The sequence below is a fragment of the Antechinus flavipes genome, chromosome 3 (assembly GCF_016432865.1).
Source record: "Antechinus flavipes isolate AdamAnt ecotype Samford, QLD, Australia chromosome 3, AdamAnt_v2, whole genome shotgun sequence".
Taxonomy (NCBI): Eukaryota; Metazoa; Chordata; class Mammalia; order Dasyuromorphia; family Dasyuridae; genus Antechinus; species Antechinus flavipes.
The window spans coordinates 247,237,996-247,256,443 of NC_067400.1; the positions used below are offsets into that span (position 1 = coordinate 247,237,996).

General features: G+C 33.3%; 1 protein-coding gene across 1 annotated transcript in view; it reads right to left on the reverse strand.

Annotated features, from left to right (window-relative positions):
• The window catches only part of CHAF1B (chromatin assembly factor 1 subunit B), a 37,788-nt gene that overhangs the window by 17,357 nt on the left and 1,983 nt on the right, over positions 1-18,448 (reverse strand). Inside the window, exons 3-7 of the mRNA XM_051984837.1 lie at positions 17,923-18,055; positions 15,334-15,451; positions 14,879-14,982; positions 11,312-11,408; positions 5,394-5,478 (exon numbers count right to left, since the gene is read on the reverse strand). Coding sequence (XP_051840797.1) covers positions 5,394-5,478; positions 11,312-11,408; positions 14,879-14,982; positions 15,334-15,451; positions 17,923-18,055 — 537 coding nt within the window. The remainder of the gene's footprint in view (positions 1-5,393; positions 5,479-11,311; positions 11,409-14,878; positions 14,983-15,333; positions 15,452-17,922; positions 18,056-18,448) is intronic.

The following is an 18,448-nucleotide window of genomic DNA, read 5'->3' on the forward strand; positions in this document are numbered from 1 at the left end:
TTCCCCCTCTATAGGCAAAACAAAAAACCAAACAAAACCAAACAAAACCAAAAACAGGATGTCAAAGCATGAAGGATAAAGTTTAAAATTACTGGTATTTTTTAAACCACTAAAATTCTCTTCTTACAGCAAGTTGTATCATCAGTTTTAAGTTCCTTGAGTAGAGTGTTTAAGAAAATAGGGAATAGTATCCTGAGGGCAACTTGGGTGTTGTGAAAAAGATGTCCTTATGCTGGAGAAAACATTTGAGATAACTCATAAGACAGTTACTTCTGTGGCCTCATCCAAGATGCTTCATCTGGGATAAGATAGCAGAGCCTGAACTCATTTAGTCTGCAAGCAGCTACCTAGGTTACAACAGGGCTTCTTAAATACTTTCCATTCATGAGCTCTTTTCACAAAATTTTTATGGGGGTGAAGCCAAGATGGTGGAGAGCAGACATAACTTTCTGTAACCTCCTCTAACCTTCTCTCAAACCAACAGCAGATTAAGCCTCTAAACTGGTTTTGGAGTCAAAGATACCCTTGAAGAACTTCAGAAAAGGTCTATTTCAAACAGGGAAGGGGACAGTCTACCAAACCCAGACTGCAACACAGGGAGACCGGAGCAAGGAGCTGAGGCAGGGAGTCAGAGCATTGCAGCTTCCACGCACCACATCCAAGAATCTTCTGTGAGCCTCATAGGCTGCTCTGTCTTAGTTGCAAGCAGGTGGTTTGGCAGATTTGCTACAAAAGGCAAATTATAAACCGCTGAGCCCCAGAAGATCATTGGACCTAGCCTTGGTTATCCAGCACTAGAAGTTAATGCAGAACTGCCCCAGGAAAAACTAAAACAGCTGTCACTCCTTTGCATTGGGCAGACCTCAAGTCTTAAAAAAAAAAAAAAAAAAGATGAACAAAAAACCAAAAAGAATTCTCACCATAGACAGCTTTTATAGAGAAAGAGAAGAACAGACTTCAAATGCTGAGGTTCCTAAAGGCAAAGCAACCACATGAAGCCCCGATATGACCTGGTCCCCATTTCACAAGGCTTTCTTGAAAGTTTGCATAAAGAATCTTAAAAGAGAGTTAGAAGAAAAATGGGGAAAGGGGAAATAAGATCATTGCAAGAAGGAATGGAAAAAGCATATAATGCCCTATAAAATAGATATGAAAAGACACAAATTCATTGAAAAACAAAATTTGTGAAATGGAAAAAAAATTCAATGAACAAAACAATTCAACTGGCCAATTACAAAATAAGCTTAAAAAGGTAACAGAAGAAAATAATATACTAAAAATTAAAATTGAACAAATGGAAGTGAACTCAATAAGAGTTCAAAAATCAAACAAAAACAAAAAATGAAAAAAATAGAAGAAAAGATGAGATACTTCCTAAGGAAAAAAAACTGACTTGGAAAATAGATCTAGGAGAGCCAATCTAAAAGATTATTGAACTTCCTGAAAGCCATGATGAAAAAAAAGAACCTAGACATTATCTCACAGAACATCATAAAGGAAAACTGCCCTGATCACTTGCTGAAAGAGACTCCCAAAATGAAATCCCCAAGGAATATCATGGCTAAATTTCAGAATTACTGCACCAAGGAAAAGATATTACAAGCAGCCAGAAAGAAACAATTTAAATATCGAGGAGCCACAATTAGGATTACCCAGGACCTAGCAGCTTCCATCTTAAAGGATCAAAGGGCCTGGAATCTGATATTCCAAAAGACAAAGGAACTTGGATTATAGCCAAGAATAAGCTACCTAGCTAAAATGAGCATTATATTTCAGGGAAGAAGATGGACATTCTATGATATAGGTGAATTTCACCTATTTTTAGTGAAAAGAGCAGATCTATTCTGGGTTGGATCTCCAAGCAGTCACTATCAGGTAGTTCTCGTGTATTCCACCAGCTCTCCCATGTATTCCAACACAGAATTAGTTATTTTTGTGAATGTGAATGGGAGGAACTCTCCCATAAAAAGGAAGCACATAGCAGACTGGATTAAAAGCCAGAATCCTACAATATATTGTTTACAAGAAAAACATGTAAAGCATATTGATACATACAGAGTGAAGGTAAAGGGTTGGAGCAGAATCTGTTATGCTTCAGGTGATGTTAAAAAAAAAAAAAAAGCAGGGATAGCAATCCTGATTTCAGATCAAGTAAAAGAAAAGATAGATCTAATAAAAAGAGACAAGGAAGGAAACTATATTTTACTAAAGGGTCTATAGATAATGAAGCAATATCAATACTAAACATATATGCACCAAGTGGTATAGCATCCAAATTCCTAGAGGAGAAGTTAAGAGAGATGGAAGAGGAAGTAGACAGCAAAACGATACTAGTGGAGGATCTCAACCTGGCTCTCCTAGAACTAGATAATTTATCCAGAATCACAAAATAAATAAGAAAGTTAAGGAAGTAAACAAAATGTTAGAAAAGTTAGGTATCTTTGGAGAAAAATGAATGGAGACAGAAAGGAGTTTACTTTTTTCTCAGTGATCCATGGAACCTCCAAAAATTGACCAAATATTAAGGCATAAAAACCTCAGAATCAAATGCAGAAAAACAGAAATAGTAAATGCATTTTTTTTAGATCATGATTCAGTAAAAATCACATGCAATATAAGGCCAGGAGAAAACAGACCAAAAGTTAATTGGAAATTAAATAATCTAATCCTAAAGAATGAATGGATGAAACCACAAATCATAGACACAACCAATAATTTCATCCAAGAGAATGACAATGATACAAGATACCAAAATTTGCAGTTGCAGCCAAAGTGGTTATAAAGGGAAATTTTATATCCCTGGATGCTTACTTGCATTAGAGAAAGAGAATATCAATGAACTGGGCTTACAACTAAAAAAGCTAAAAAAAGAACAAATTAAAAACCTTCAATTAAATGCCAAATTTGAAATTCTGAAAATAAAAGGGGAAATTAGTAAAATTGAAAATAAGAAAATTGTTGAATTAATAAATAAAACTAAGGGCTGGTTTTATGAAAAAACAACAACAAAATAAACCTTTAGTTAATTTGATTAAAAAAGGGGAAAAAAAATCAAACTGTTAGTCTCAAAAATGAAAAGAGAACTTTTCATCAATGAGGAGGAAATTAAAGCAATAATTAGGAGTTATTTTGCCCAACTATATGCCAATAAATTTGATAATCTAAATGAAATGGAGGAACATTTACAAAAATATAGATTCCCAGGTTAACAAAAGAGGAAATAAATTATTTAAATAATCCCATTTTAGAAAAACAGAACAAGCTTTTAATCAACTCTCTAATCTCTAGGGCCAGATAGATTTACATGTGAATTCTACCAAACATTCAAAGAACAATTAATTCCAATATTATATAAATTATTTTTTCAAATAGGGAAAGAAGAAGTTCTAACAAATTCTTTTTATGATACAGATATGGTGCTGATAGCTAAACCAGATAGGATGAAAACAGAAAGAAAATTATAGACCAAATTCCAATCAATGAATATTGATACAAAAATCTTAAATAAAATATTAGCAATGATATTACAGAAAGTCATCCCCAAGATAATATACTATGACCAAGTAGATTCATACCAAGTATGCAGGGCTGGTTCAATAGTAGGAAAACTATTAGCATAATCCACTATGTCAATAATCAAACTAACAAAAATCATATGATTATTTCAATTGATGCTGAAAAAGCATTTGATAAAATCCAATACCCATTCCTATTGAAAACACTAGAGAGTATAGGAAAATAAATGGACTTTTCCTTAAAATGATCAGTAGCATCTATTTAAAACCATCAGCAAGCATCATATGTAATGGGGACAAACTAGAACCACATTCCCAGTAAGATCAGGGGTAAACAAGGCTACACACTATCACCATTACTACTCAATATTGTATTAGAAATGTTAGCTTTGGCAATAAGAGAAGAAAAAGAGATTAAAGGAATTAGAGAAGGCCTAATAGATAAGTAGAGTAGTTCATAAGGAAACCAAATTATCACTTTTTGCAGATGATATGATGGTATACTTAGAGAACCTTAGAGAATCAACTAAAAAACTACTATAAACAATTCACAACTTTAGCAAAGTTGCAGGATACAAAATAAATCATCAGCATTTTTATATATTACCAACAAAGTCCAGCAGCAAGAGATTCAAAAAGAAATTCTATTCAAAATAACTGTCAATAATATAAAATACTTAGGAATCTATCTGCCAAGGGAAAGTCAGGAACTATATGAACACAACTACAAAACACTTTCCACACAAATAAAGGCAGATCTAATCAATTGGAAAAATATCAAGTGCTCACAGGTAGGCCAAGTGAATGTAATAAAAATGACAATACTACCTAAATTAATCTACTTATCTTGTGCCATACAAACTCCCAAGAAAGTATTTTAAAGATCTAGAAAAAATAGTAACAAAGTTCATCTGGAAAAACAAAAGATCAAGAATTTCAAGGGAATTAATGAAAAAAATTGTTAATGAAAGTGGCCTAGCTGTACTTAAAACTATATTATAAAGCATGGGTCATCAAAATCATTTGATACTGGCTAAGGAACAGAGTATTTGATCAGGAATAGGTTAGGTTCACATCACAAAATAGTCAATAACTATAGCAATCTAGTGTTTGACAAACCCAAAGACCCCAGCTTTTGGGATAAAAAACTCACTATTTGACAAAAACTTTTGGAAAAATTGGAAACCTGTATGGAAGAAACTAGGGCTTGACCCACACTTAACACCACAAGATCTGAATGGATTCACGAGTTAGACAAAGAATGATATTATAAGCAAATTAGAAGAACATAGGATAGTTTACCTCTCAGATCTGTGGAGAAGGAAAGAATTTGTGTCCAAAGAAGAACTAGAATTCATAATTGAAGACCAGCTAGATAATTTTGATTATATTAAATTAAAAAGGTTTTATGTAAACAAAACTAATGCGGACAAGATCAGAAAGGAAGCAATAAATTGGGAAATCATTTTTACATTTAAGGGTTCTGATAAAGTCCTTATTTCTAAAATATATAGAGAATTGACTCAAATTTATAAGAATTCAAGCCATTCTCCAAATGATAAATGGTCAAAGAATATGAATTCTGCTGTTATCTATGCAAGTTTTCCTAAAAAAGCTGGAAAAAAAAAAAAAAGAGGGGTTGTGCTATATGACCTTTAACAGGATCTTATAAACTTTAGAGAAAGCAAAAGCTTGGCCATGCCTGTGTTTTAAAGTTTCTCTTTAAATTTGGTCCAAAAAATCAGAGATAAAATATTATTAGAATTTACATGGCCTATTTCTGTATCTAATGCAATCCAGAAGGAAACCCTCCTAGATCCAGGAGTTCCTAAATATAATATATAAAAATGTCAAAATGGAAATTAAAAAAATATTTACCTCTCCTTCAGTTCCCACCCCTGACAGCATTTTTGTAACGTTGAAGGCAACTCGTTTCTTCTGTGTGCTGTATACCCGCAACACCCTAAACAAGAGAAAGATATTAGCTTTGCCTATTCTTGCAAATGAACCTTGTCTTACTTCATTAAAAAGAATTCAAAAGTATCACAATGGAAAAGTTAAAAGTCTAACAAAGATCTCAAAAGATTTTAAGAATGTACCAGACTGAATTCTGATCAGAAATCAAAAAGAAGTCATAGAAATCACAGTGAATCATTTTTCCAGCTCAGAGCAGTTTAGGAAAATGAATAGAGAGGCCTATGACCTCTAAGTAAAGGGTCTGGCCAGGAGGATGTGGCTATGGCAGCAACAGCAGTCAGCCCATTCAAGCACCCAGAGAAGGAAGAGACAGGGCCTCAGAAAAGAATCCTAGAGGATCCCTAAACAAGCACTGGATACAGAAATGGATGTCATTTAGCAGCTTTCACCACCATCCAGTGCTGGGTCATAGATCCAGATAAGAAAGGAGTGGTTGTGAATATTGGTGCGAGGAGCAAAGCACAGCATTTCAGACCAAAAGGGAGCTAGCACATAATCACACAGAATCTATAGATCCCCTAATTGAGTCAATAATGGCTGAGTGAAGCAACAGTTTGCTAAAACTCCAAACCAGGAGGAATAAACCAAAAGACCCAAATCAGAGTCAGGAACCTGAAGAACTCAAGCCAGGAAGTACAGTGAACAGACTTCCTTTGGATCATAACATTTTGAAAGCACTGCAAGTTTGCACACTCCCAGTCCAAGTGGTAAGAGTAGGAGAAAGACTTGAGAACAAAAAGGTCAAACCTAACCTTTCTTCCCCACCAAGAAGTGTAAAGAACCCGAACTAACAAAGTTCAAAGTCAAGAAGTAGTCTGGGAAAATGAACAAACAAAAAAAGAACCCAACTTTAGACGCAACCAACATTATGATGACAGGGCAGTTTAAGACAAATATAGAATGACAGAATAACTGGAAACCATCAAGCAAAGCCTTAAAGAAAAATGCAGTCTGAACAAAAGTCTACCAAGAATTATCAAAAGAATTAAAGAATTGAAGGAGCTAAAAAGGGATTTTTTTTAAAAAATCATTTAAAAAAAAAGTAGAGGGGAAAATGGAGAAAAGTTAAAAGTTAGAGGAAAAGATATAAAAAGAAAACTAACAAATCTTATTGAAGAAAATAATTCTTAGAAAATTAGAACTGACCAAATGGAAATTCCATGAGATATCAAGAAATAATAAAAACAAAAGACACACACACACACACACACACACACACACACACACAAATAGCAAAATTATAGTCATTTCATAGGAAAAAATGAGTAATTTATTATGGTTAACAGTTAAATTTTGTTTAAAATTTCAGTATAGTAAAGAACTGTGTGTGGGTTATGAACTCTCTTTGGAAATGCCTCCTCTCTGTCCCTCTATCATTCAAACTCAGTTGTGTGATTTTTTTTCCCCCACAGTAATCTTAACAGACGGAAATCTGTAAAGTAGTTCCTGCAACTACAACTGGGGCTTCAAAGACTCTGAATAGTGTGTGAGACATTAATCTCTTTTCCATAGAAAGTGCAACTGTTTTGTGAGTGCAGTGTATTGTTTTACTAGTTTTGTGGGTTAAATAAGTATGTTCAGAACTATTAAAAATAAAATTTTGGAATGTGATCTGGTGTTATTCACTGTTTTTCACATCCTGTGTACCTCTAATCTTCACATGTCAAAGGATGACTAAACAGTGCCTCCAATTCTATTCTTTCACTCTCTTCTAAACCCTCTGCAATTTGGCTTCTGACACATTCAATTTGAAAATGCTCTCTAAATACTTGCCAATGAGCTTTTTAATCAATCCGCATCCCACTTTGACAACTCTGAAACATATAACACCGTTGATAAGCTGTGCAATAAATTCCAATGTTTCCCTATGATCTTCAGAATCAAATACAAACTCATCTGTTTGGCTTTTAAAGTCTTTCCTAACCTAGCCCTATATTTTTCTTATATCTTACTCCCTTCCATGTACTTTATGATCAAGTGATCATCGTCTTCCCTGACGTTCCTCACACAAAACACTCCCTCCCAGCTCTGGGCATTTTCATTGTCTGTTCCATAAGTGGAACATTCTCCTTCCTTGTCTCTACCTCTTATCTTGCTTTATGTCTCAGTCAAGTCCAACCTTCTAGAAAAAGCCTTTTCTAGTTCTCAATTTTAATACTTTCCTTCTGAGATCTCTAACGTGTCCTGCTTAATCTTGTTTGTACATAGTGGTTGTTAAAATTAGATCGTGAGTTCTTAAAGGCAGGAACTGGGTTGTTGTTGTTTTTTGCCTGTCATATCCCTGGTGCTTAGCATAGTGCCTAGGACATGGTAGGCACTCAATAAATGCTTAATTCATTAACTTGAATTTCTCCTCCTGGATCCCCTTTCCTCTCTGGATTTTTTGTGACACTACTCCCATGTAATCTTATTTGACCATCTCATGTCCTCTATGGATGCTCTCTCCCTAGGGTTCTGTCATGGGTCCTTGTTTCCTTTTTTCTATATATTCTCTCATTTTATGATCTTATCAGCTTCCATGGGTTCATTTATCTTTAAGAAAAAAAGTCTAGATCTATATAGACACTTCCAGTCTTTCTCCTAATCTTTGATGATCTTACATCATCAACTAGTTATTAGACATTTCAAATTTGATGTCCCAAGTTCAAACATGATATAACATGTTCAAGGCATATTGACTAGGTTCTTGGCCAGTCCTAGTGTCATTTCAGGTCCTATGACAGGTTGCATGTTGGAAGATCTGGGAACTTCTTAGCTCTCTTGATACTGATTTATGATGATGACCAATAATAATTTTAAAGGTTCATCATCATTTATTTGGTGGATTTGATAGTAATGATACTGTTCCTGCTTATCATAATTGTTTTTAACTCAGAAGCCTTATGAACTGAATGAAGGAGCTGTTTTATATTATATAAAACCCTTTATTGTTAGGGTTTTTTCAAAATTGTTTTAATAATGAATGATCATTTAGAAATTATTTAGACTTTGCCTTGGCCTATGAAACAAAACCTCCCCATCTTTAGGAGATTCATCGAGGATGATACCAAATTGTGGCTCCTTTAGAAGTCTGAGAGGTTACCGGCCTCTTTCTTTTATAGGGCTGAATTAACATTCAAACTTCAACTTCATTCAGCGATTAGAAATTATCAATAAATCAGCTAAAAGGATTTCCTTTTTCCCCATATGAATTCCTGTTTGTCAAAACACACACACACACACACACAACACACACACAAAATTTCCTTTTCCCCCAGAATAGTTTAGGTAGCTACTTCCCAAAAATAGTTTATTACAGTAAGGAATAAAGTTCTGGTGCTTTCAAACAATATTGTATAGTGTACAATCTTGAGTGTGTACATGTCCAAATACACACACACACACACACACACATATGTATAAAAACCATATGTATGTATGTATGTATCTAATAGATATAACCATTAATAAGCCAAGCAATATAATACTTATTCCTCAAAAACTGAGTGCACGTTAAGTCATCCAAAGCTATAATTTTATTTTTTCAAAATAAAAAATGGGTAGGCTCAGTAAATGAGTCCCATCCAAAAACTACTATGCTACTAATTTATATCTGAAGCAGTGAGAGAGTTCTGGAATGGAAAATAAATAAAATCACTAAACCCATCTTAAAAAAAAAAAAAAAAAAAAAAAAAAAAACCTCACTCTCTCTTGCTTACCTCCACTGAGGAATGGCTAAAGAGGGAATTCATCTTTAGAGGACTGAATATGGAAAACTCCTATTTATTTATCTAAAAATGGACAAGGGTCAATCTCCATCTGGATTTTGGATTTAATCAACTTTGCAGGAGCCCATAATATGTAACTTCTCCCAGTAAATGGAACTCGACAATCTGACAAATACTTCAAACTATCCCATTAGAATATATGCTCATCGGCTACTCTAATAATTCATAGTCTTGCTTATATATATAGCATTGGGCCTGGATTCAGGGATACCTGAATTCAAATCCAACCCCAGAAACCAATTCTATAAATCTATAAATCTATAAATCTGGACAAGTCACTTAACTTCTGTTTGCCTATTTCCTCAACTATAAAATGGTCATGTGATACCAATACCACAGGGTTACTGAGAGAATCAAATGAGATAATATTTGTAAAGCACTTGGCATAGTGCCTGGCATATTGTAGGAATGTAAGAAATGCTTGTCTCTTTCCTTTCTACATACCCAAGTTCCTAGGTATTAATATCCTCCCACTCTCTGACCCATCCACTGGGTTAGGAATCAGGAAGCCTCATTTGTCCTGAGTTCAGGTTAGACTTCTGACACTAGCTATGTGGCACAGTCTCTTAATCCTGTTTGCCTCAGTTCCTCATCTATAAAATGAGTTGGAAAAGGTAATGGCAACTGATTCTAGTACCTCTGTGAAAAAAAACTCTAAATGGGATTAAATGGATTGCATATATTTAACCTTTATCAGACTGCTTGCTATAAGGCTGGAACTGATAATGACTTAAGATAACTAAGAATAGCAAAATTAGCAAAAAGTGATAAAATTCAATGTTTGCAGGATTGTAAGCAAACGGGTATTATATTGAAGAGATGGTTGGATAGTATAAATATTTTGGAGAATAACACGATAATATGCAATATGTCACAGAATTGATCATATCTTTTGATTTATTAATTTCTTTACTGAACTTTATCTTTAAAATACAATAATTAGGGAAATAGAGAATACTTTTAAATGTGCAGGGTTTTACATAAGGGAAAACTATGGAATTAATCAACACATCAAAAATTTGGAAGATGGTTAAATAATTTCTGGTGTATTAATGCTACATAATATTAACAGCATATTGTTAATGTCATGTTAATATTGTTATGTAATGTAAAAAAACAGAAATGTAAAAGAAAAATAAATGTGGAAGAACTTGTATGAGGTGGTAAAAAAAAAAAAAGAAATATAAGACTAGAATAATACATTCATTCACAACTATATTAAACCAAAAAAATGTAAAAGTATCAGTAAATAGTAATAGCTACATTTTATGTAGCACTTAATACATAGCACTCAGTTTACAATTATCTCATTTGATTGTATTTGTTAAGTACTTTAGGTTAACTTGAAAGACACGGAAGAGAAAAAATGGATTTTTTCTTTGTTTTTCATTATGTTGTGATAATGCTATGTAATATGCTAAAAATTTTAAGATTTCTATCTTTATTTTGCATGTTTGTCATTAGTTACAAGTATTACATTTCTACTAAATAAAGAGTCTACATAGATCACTGATATCCAAAAAAGTATCAAAAAATCTAAAAAAAAGGTTCCTAAACTTCCAAATTATTTACAGGAGGAAGGCATAAATGGAATCTGATCTTTATCACTGGAAGAATGTTTAAAGCTGACTTTATATATAAGTTGACTACCAAAAAAAAAAGTGAAATGCTTAGAATTGTTCCAAAATATCCTATTTTATAATGTCATATTTTAAAATGCCTCTTATAATAATATTCAAAAGCATTTAAAAACAGAAACTACACCTGTTTAAGTTATCCAACAAATATTTATTGAGTTCTTACTATGTAAAATGTACTCAAATGTTTTATAATAAACTAAAAATGTTAACAATATGATTCTTTAGAAAATCTAAAGTAAAAGAAAAAGTTAAAATGATAGAACCATTAAAACTATACAAGATTAACACAGGTAAAATATTGTTATTAACACCCAAATACAAGGCACAAAGCTTTCACTCAACATTAAATGTCACTGCAAATAATATCAAGAAAATGCAGAAAGAGAGGACTGCTAAAGCATTAATAACTCACCTGTCACAGCTCAGAGTAGCAATATATTGACCCAAGGGATCCCAGGTAACTCCTTGCACATAACTCTTGTGCTCATTAAATATGGAAACTTTTTGTCCTAGAAAAACACACAGAAGAATATAAAACTTCTGCTCAAGTTTAAATGACAAATTACTAATTAATACTTTGCAATGTTCATTTGAAAACTAACCTAGTTCTTCTGGCTATAATACTTGGTATATTGTTATTGAACTGTCATTTATGTGTTATATTATTTAATTTTTTGTGTTTATGTATTTTCTCTCCAATTAGAACGCAAGACTTTTGAGGGTGGGAACCCTACACCTAGTTTATTTTTGTAACACTTTTCCCTTCCAAATCTTTTCTCCCTTGCAAAGCACAATTCTTTTTACATAATACTAAACAAAGAAGAGAAGTTGATCTACATTGGTAGATGAAATTCCATACTGTGACCTACATATTCCAAAGGAAAAAAAGGTCCAGAAGAATACCAAACAATTATTTTAATTGTAAAGCAAGCTATAAGCATTATACAACTAAAATTACACACCTCTGCCGATACTTAGATGCCAGAATTCTTTCTGTCTAAATCCTACTAGGAAATTGACATAAAGAGAAATACTTCATTTCAAAGTTCAAAAAATTGTGTCTAAGGCATTTGAGCCTTTCATATGTGAGACTTCTGATCACTTGAAGGAGAAAAAGGTTTTACAGTTTAAAAAAAAAAAAGAATTAAATTAACTTAGGAAGGGGGCAACTAGGTGGCACAGTGGATAGAGAATCAGCCCTGAAATCAGGAGGACCTAAGTTCAAATCTGGCCTCAGACACTTAACATTTCTTAGCTATGTGTCCCTGGGCAAGTCACTTAACCCCACTTGCCTCAGGGGGAAAAAAAAATTTAACTTGGAAAGATATGGAGGGCATATGGAGAGTTTAGTAGCAAAAAGCAGCAGAAAAAGAACATTTGTTTATGGAAAAATAGATAAAATTCTAAGGTGAAGAAACAAGTTTTTCCATGAAAAGGGCTACTGGGAGAACCAAATAGAGAAAAGGATCTGTTAGGGGAAAGAGAACTGACTGGTCATCATAATTCATTCACTTGTACGTAACTGTTTTTTTAAGAGACAAAGATTAAAGTCACAAAGTAGTAAATTAAACAACTATCTAGGGACCATGAGATGATTAAAAAGGACTTTTGGCTTCATACCCAACAAAGGGGGGATTTTTTGAGTTTTTCCTCTTAAAATAAAGATGTATCACTGCCCTCGGAGGCTCATTTTTGAGCCACTAAGTATGTTGAAAAGTCCAGAAGAGTAAGGAACAGACAGGATTAAGAAGGTTGGAAAGACCTGAGAAGACAGTAGCAAAATAGTAGCAGACAAATAGGCTCCAGCTAGTATACTTGGGATCTGTTAATTTGAATCAAATAATAGTAATTAGAATTAAAAAAAAAAAAAAAAAAAAGGAGGGTAGAAGAAAAGGTGAACCTATCTGAGTTTATTCTGGTCACGAAATTAACCATTACATGAACAATAAGCCAAATCTGCAAGCAGGGGTGAGCAAAGAACAAAAAAAAATTCTTTAACAATAATCTGATCCTAAAGAGATATTTGATGGATCAATAAGAATTTTTATAGTATTTTTAATAGTCTTTTTATACATTACTCCCCTAAATGTACTTTACAGTGCAGCCATGCTGAGCTATTTACTATTCCTTAAACAAGATATTTGATAATCTTTTTTTTTTTTTTTTGCCTTTGCAGTAAATAATCTCTCAGTCATTCAGGCATTGCCCTAAGTGTTAAGGAAAAAAAGAAAAAGCAAAAGCAGTCCCTGACCTCAAAGATCTTTATATAAAAATGAGGGATGCTACATGTACATATATAGTAATAAAAAACATACCAAGTAGTTACAAAATAGCTTAGAACAGAAGCCTTGGAGTAGAAAGCTCCAAGAATTGAGGGACCAGAAAGCAGCCTCCTGAAGAAAGTAAGAGATGCAGGGAGGAAAAAGTATGTGTGCAAACAGGAAGTTGGCCAGTACAGTTGGATTTTACAGTGTATTTAGAGGAAGAGAGAAAGGAATATTGGAAAAACAATAAGGAGATGAAGTGAAAGAACTTTAAATAACAACCAAAGATTTTGTTTGATCATAGAGATTTCAGAGAATCTCTGAGGTGTACTGAGTAGGGGAATGTCATGACTAGATCTGACTTTTAGGAAGATAACTTTGGCAGCTGTATAGAAGATGGGTTGCAGTGGAGAAAAATAAAACAGAGACCAATTAGGAGACTATTACAATATTCTAGTCCCGAAGTAATGAAAGCCTAAGCCACATTGGTATGAAGAAAAAGTGAAAGATATCATGAAGATTTGACAACTGAGTGGATAAATGAGGTGAGTGAGTGTAGTGTTCTGGTTAGTTTTCTGGAGGTCTCTGGGGCAGCCTTCTTTTCAGTAAAGTAATCACCATTAGAATAGCCAGGTGTTGAAGTCCAAATTCTTTATTGTCTCCTCACCTGGGGTTAGCTTGGTCTCAGTGAAGGAAATGCAGGAAGACAGACCAGCCACCATGGTGTGGTGTAAGATGGAGTGAATCTCTCTTCTTGGCTCCAAGAGCTTGAGCTCCCACCTCCAATCCTCTGTCTTCTACGGGTCTGACCCTGGCTGAGTTTGTCCCAGCTTATATGCTCTATTATAGTTATAGTTTTATATATATATATATATTATAGATCATTTACAGTATACTGAATATAAACCAATCTTTCTATCACTAGGGAACCATTATTTGTGGTAAGATTAAATCAATCATGCTGAACTTCGAGAACTATTAATCACCATGCTAAACTAGATAACCATTGTCTTATCAAGTCCACTGAGTTAGCACCTTGTAAGAATCCTTGTTCAAGTACAGAGTTCTGGCCCAAAATAAGTGAGGAGTTGAGGATCACAAAGTAGTTGCAAACCATAGTGACAATGTGACTGGCTATACCTTTAACAGTAAAAGAGTTCAGAAGCTATACAGGTCTGAAGGGGAGGAGGGGCATCTTTAAATGCATCTCCAGTTTGTTTTTTTCCTTAGAGCCATAAGAAATGAAGCATCCCTTAGCCAAACAAGAACAATGGAGAGTACTGAATCAATTCTTCAACAATTTCATTCTTAACAAGAGATTTTGTGTAAAGAAAAATTAGCTTTCCTAGCTGTTTTTTGCTACAAGACTTTTCTATTCTCATTGCTGTTAGGGAAGAAGACTCCTTCCCTGAATGCCTTTCTATCTGATTCTCTTTAACTCTAATGGTTATGTAGGATTCTTGGCAATCTCACCAAGCATTCTGGTGACCAAATGAGAAAGTCAATACACTACCTACTGCCAAGTTCAACTGCCATCTTCAAGTAATAAAAATTTTATCCCCACCAGTGAAAAGTTGACCACTTGATTAAATCTATTGAAAGTTTTTTTTTTCTTTTGCTTAATGCTTTTAATTTCCATATTTGAGGGACTTTATGTAATTATTTGATCTTCCCCTTATTTTCCAAAGACAAAAAAAGAAATTAATTAAAGTTACCTTTGCTAACATCCCATATAATAGCTGTATTATCAACAGAGGCAGAAGCCATTAAATTTCCATCAGTCATCCAGCAAATATCATATACATCTTCTAAGTGCCCCCTGGAATGCAAATTAGAAGGAACAATATATTACATATTATCTTAGCAGAGTGGTTCTTTAAATGTAAACTATTTTAAACAAAGCTATTTTGTTTTATAAGTATATCAGAATAAAATTTCTTTAAACAAAATTCTATTGGTTTAGAGACTACATATTCATATATAGCCACAGTCAGTTACATTAAAAGAAAAGTAAGCAAATTTAATTCAATTTTGTACTAGGACATTTTAATTTTTTCAAAAATTTTTCCTTCATGATCTAAGCAAATGTTTAAAGCAAATTTATATTTACCAAAATATGTATTATGTTGAAATGTAAAAGAGATATCTTTGTCATATATCATAAAGTTACCTTAATGTTTTAATGACAGCCCAATTCTCCTTATTCAGTTGTTCTTCATCTTCATCCTGAAATGCAATTTGTTCTGGCTCCTTGTTATCATTAACCTTCCACAACAAAATGGCAGCATCTGTGGGGTATTTAATATGATTATAAACCATATTTCATTGGAGAACTCCCAGAAAGTGAATTCAATTTACAAAACGGGCAGTATCCTAAACTCAGTAAAAATCCTGTTAAGTTGTCAAAGGCCCAAAAAAGTTGCTTCAGATCACATCAGAGGTAAGATATGAATTTAATTAAGTCTCTCTGATTTCCAAGTCCAGAACTCTAGGCACCTCTGTTAGCAACCTACATATTATTACTACAAATTATTTTGGAAACAGCTTTTTTATATTTTAGTGAAAATAAAAGATAAAAATATTTCCATTTTCTTTCAAACTCTTTATTCCTATTAAGCATACACAGAAAATACAAATCAATTTGTTATCAAAGTAGAAAAAAGTTCAACTCAAGGGATAAAGGGATAAAGATATTAAACTATTTCTATCTTGCCAAGACAAGGAATTTAATTCTTATTAGGAAACTATGTATTCATCACTTTCTCATTATTTAGAATGGATATCTATAGATTTCAAAAGCATGACAAACAATATCTATCTCCCATTCCAAGATCAAAATACATCTGATCCTTTCATCCTTTTGACAACCCAGGAAAAGGCAAACACATAACTGGTTTAAGATTCAAAATGGGTTTAAATCCTCACCTTCAAATATATACATAGAATTAGTAGTCAAGTCCTCTCACTTTTATTTATATTATATCTCTCTTATCTGCTACTATACTAACTCAACCTCATTATACCCATACTAGTTCTTAGCTGAATTACTATTAAAATCTCCAAAGTTATCTCATTGCTTTCAGTCTTATACATCTTCTATCTAATTTTCACAAAATTTCTTAGGTCATTTTTTTAAAGTAATTTAAATTTTTTTCCCTAGCCATGTGACCCCAGGCAAGTCACTTAACCCCAATTGCTTCATCAATAAATAAATAGATAGATAGATAAAAATAAAAAATAAAAAATTTTTAAAATCTTATCATTGTTGGGCCCCGAAACTTGCAGTGGCTCTCTACTGGCTATACAAACTCTCTAATAGAACATTTAATGCTCCCTACAAACTTGAACCAATCAATCTTTTCAGGGTTATTTCATAATATCCATTTTGTGTTCTTTGTATACCAACCATGTTTTCCCTAACCCTGTATACTGCTTTCCCCTATTAGACTGTAAGCTCCTTGAAGGCAGGAACTTTTTGCCTTTCCAAATTTGTATCGCTACTCTTTACTATAATACAATAGGTTCTTAATAAATGTTCACTGACTAACTGAACTCATCTTAAACCTTACTTCCAAGCATTCACAAAGACCAGATCTGAACCTGAAAAATATCTGCTTATCTCTGTCTATAGAGATTTTATTTTATTTTTAAGACCTAGCTCAGATTTAGAATTAAGTCAAAAGGGCTATAAAACTGGATACCTTTTGATCCAGCAGTGTCACTAATCAAAGAGAACTTAATAAAGGGAAAAGGACCCACATATGCAAAATAGTTTCATAGAAGCTCTTTTTGTAGCAGCAAGGGATTAGAACCAGAGTGGATGCTATCAATTGTGGGGAATAGCTGAATAAACTATAGTATATGAATGTAATGTAATATTATTTTCTAAAGTGATCATGAGCAGGCTGACTTCAGAAAAGCCTAGAAAAACTTACTGATGCTAAGTGAAGTGAGCAGAACTAAAAGAACACAGTAACAGCAAGATTATATGATGATCAACTATGATAAATTTAGATCTTGTCAGCAGTACAGTGAACCAAGATAATTCCAATACCTTGGGATGGAAAATGCCATCTGCATCTAGAGAGAAAACTGTGGAGAATGAATGTGGATCGAAGATTACATTTTCATCTTTTTGATTGTGTGCTTGCTTTTTCTTTCTTATAAGTTTTCTCCTTTTGCTTTTATTTGGAATATGACAGATTTGGAAATATATTTAAAAGTATTGTGCGTGTGTGGAGAGAGAGAGAGAGAATCAAGTTGCCTGCCATCTGAGGGAGGGAGGAGGTAAAGAAAGGAGGTAAAGAAATCTTACAAAAATGAATACTGAAAACTATCTTTGTATGTATTTGGGAAAATGAAGTACTACTAAGAAAAAAAAAAGATCTAGATCAGATGTTATCTTTTTCATGATCCTTCCAAATGAAAGGAACCTCCCCTTTGTATCTATTACATTCTCCCTTGTATCAAAAGATCAGACAATTGATAGTTCCAAGAATCCAAGGTCTCTAGTGCGTATTATCTTCCTCCATTAAATTGTATTTTTCTTCAAAAGAAGTACTATCATTTTTCATTTTTGTATTACCATCATCTAATACAAAGGCATAAGCACCTATTATATGTCATTATATATGCTAAATAGAATTATTGAATTTGTAAAAAGCTTTTCCCCAAAATACATTTCCTCTTTTTACTTGAGGCTTTGAAGTAAGATAGCTTCTAGAAACATATACTAAATGTAACATCAAATATAACTCACCATCTCCCCCGGATGCTAAGATTTCACCATTAGGAGAAAACCGAACAACATTCACGGCTTTGGTATGTCGAGCAAGATTGGACAAAAATTCTACAATGGCTTTTCCATCTGGTCCTTTTTCTACTTTCCAGATCTGTTTACCCAAAACAAAAAAAGTATCATTATTAACATAATGACAGAAGCAAATAAACATAAGAAACAAAACAATTTCTCTTTTAAAGTATATGTGATGTATAATAAATTAAATTTTTAAAAAGACAGCTTATCAGGATATATATTCCACAGATCTCAAGCAAAAATCAAAAAAATTAGAAGATCTTTGTAACCACCACAAGTGGAGCTCTTCTGTTGAATTTAGGATAAAACAAGGACAAGAACTGGCTAAAGTGGGTAGGTAGGAATCTGTACAACTTAGAAGTAGACATCACTGATCTTTTAAATTATTATGGTTAAAAATGACTTTCAGAAATGTTATTTCTGGAGCAGCTAGATGGCACAGTGGATAGAGAGCACTAGCCCTGGTGTC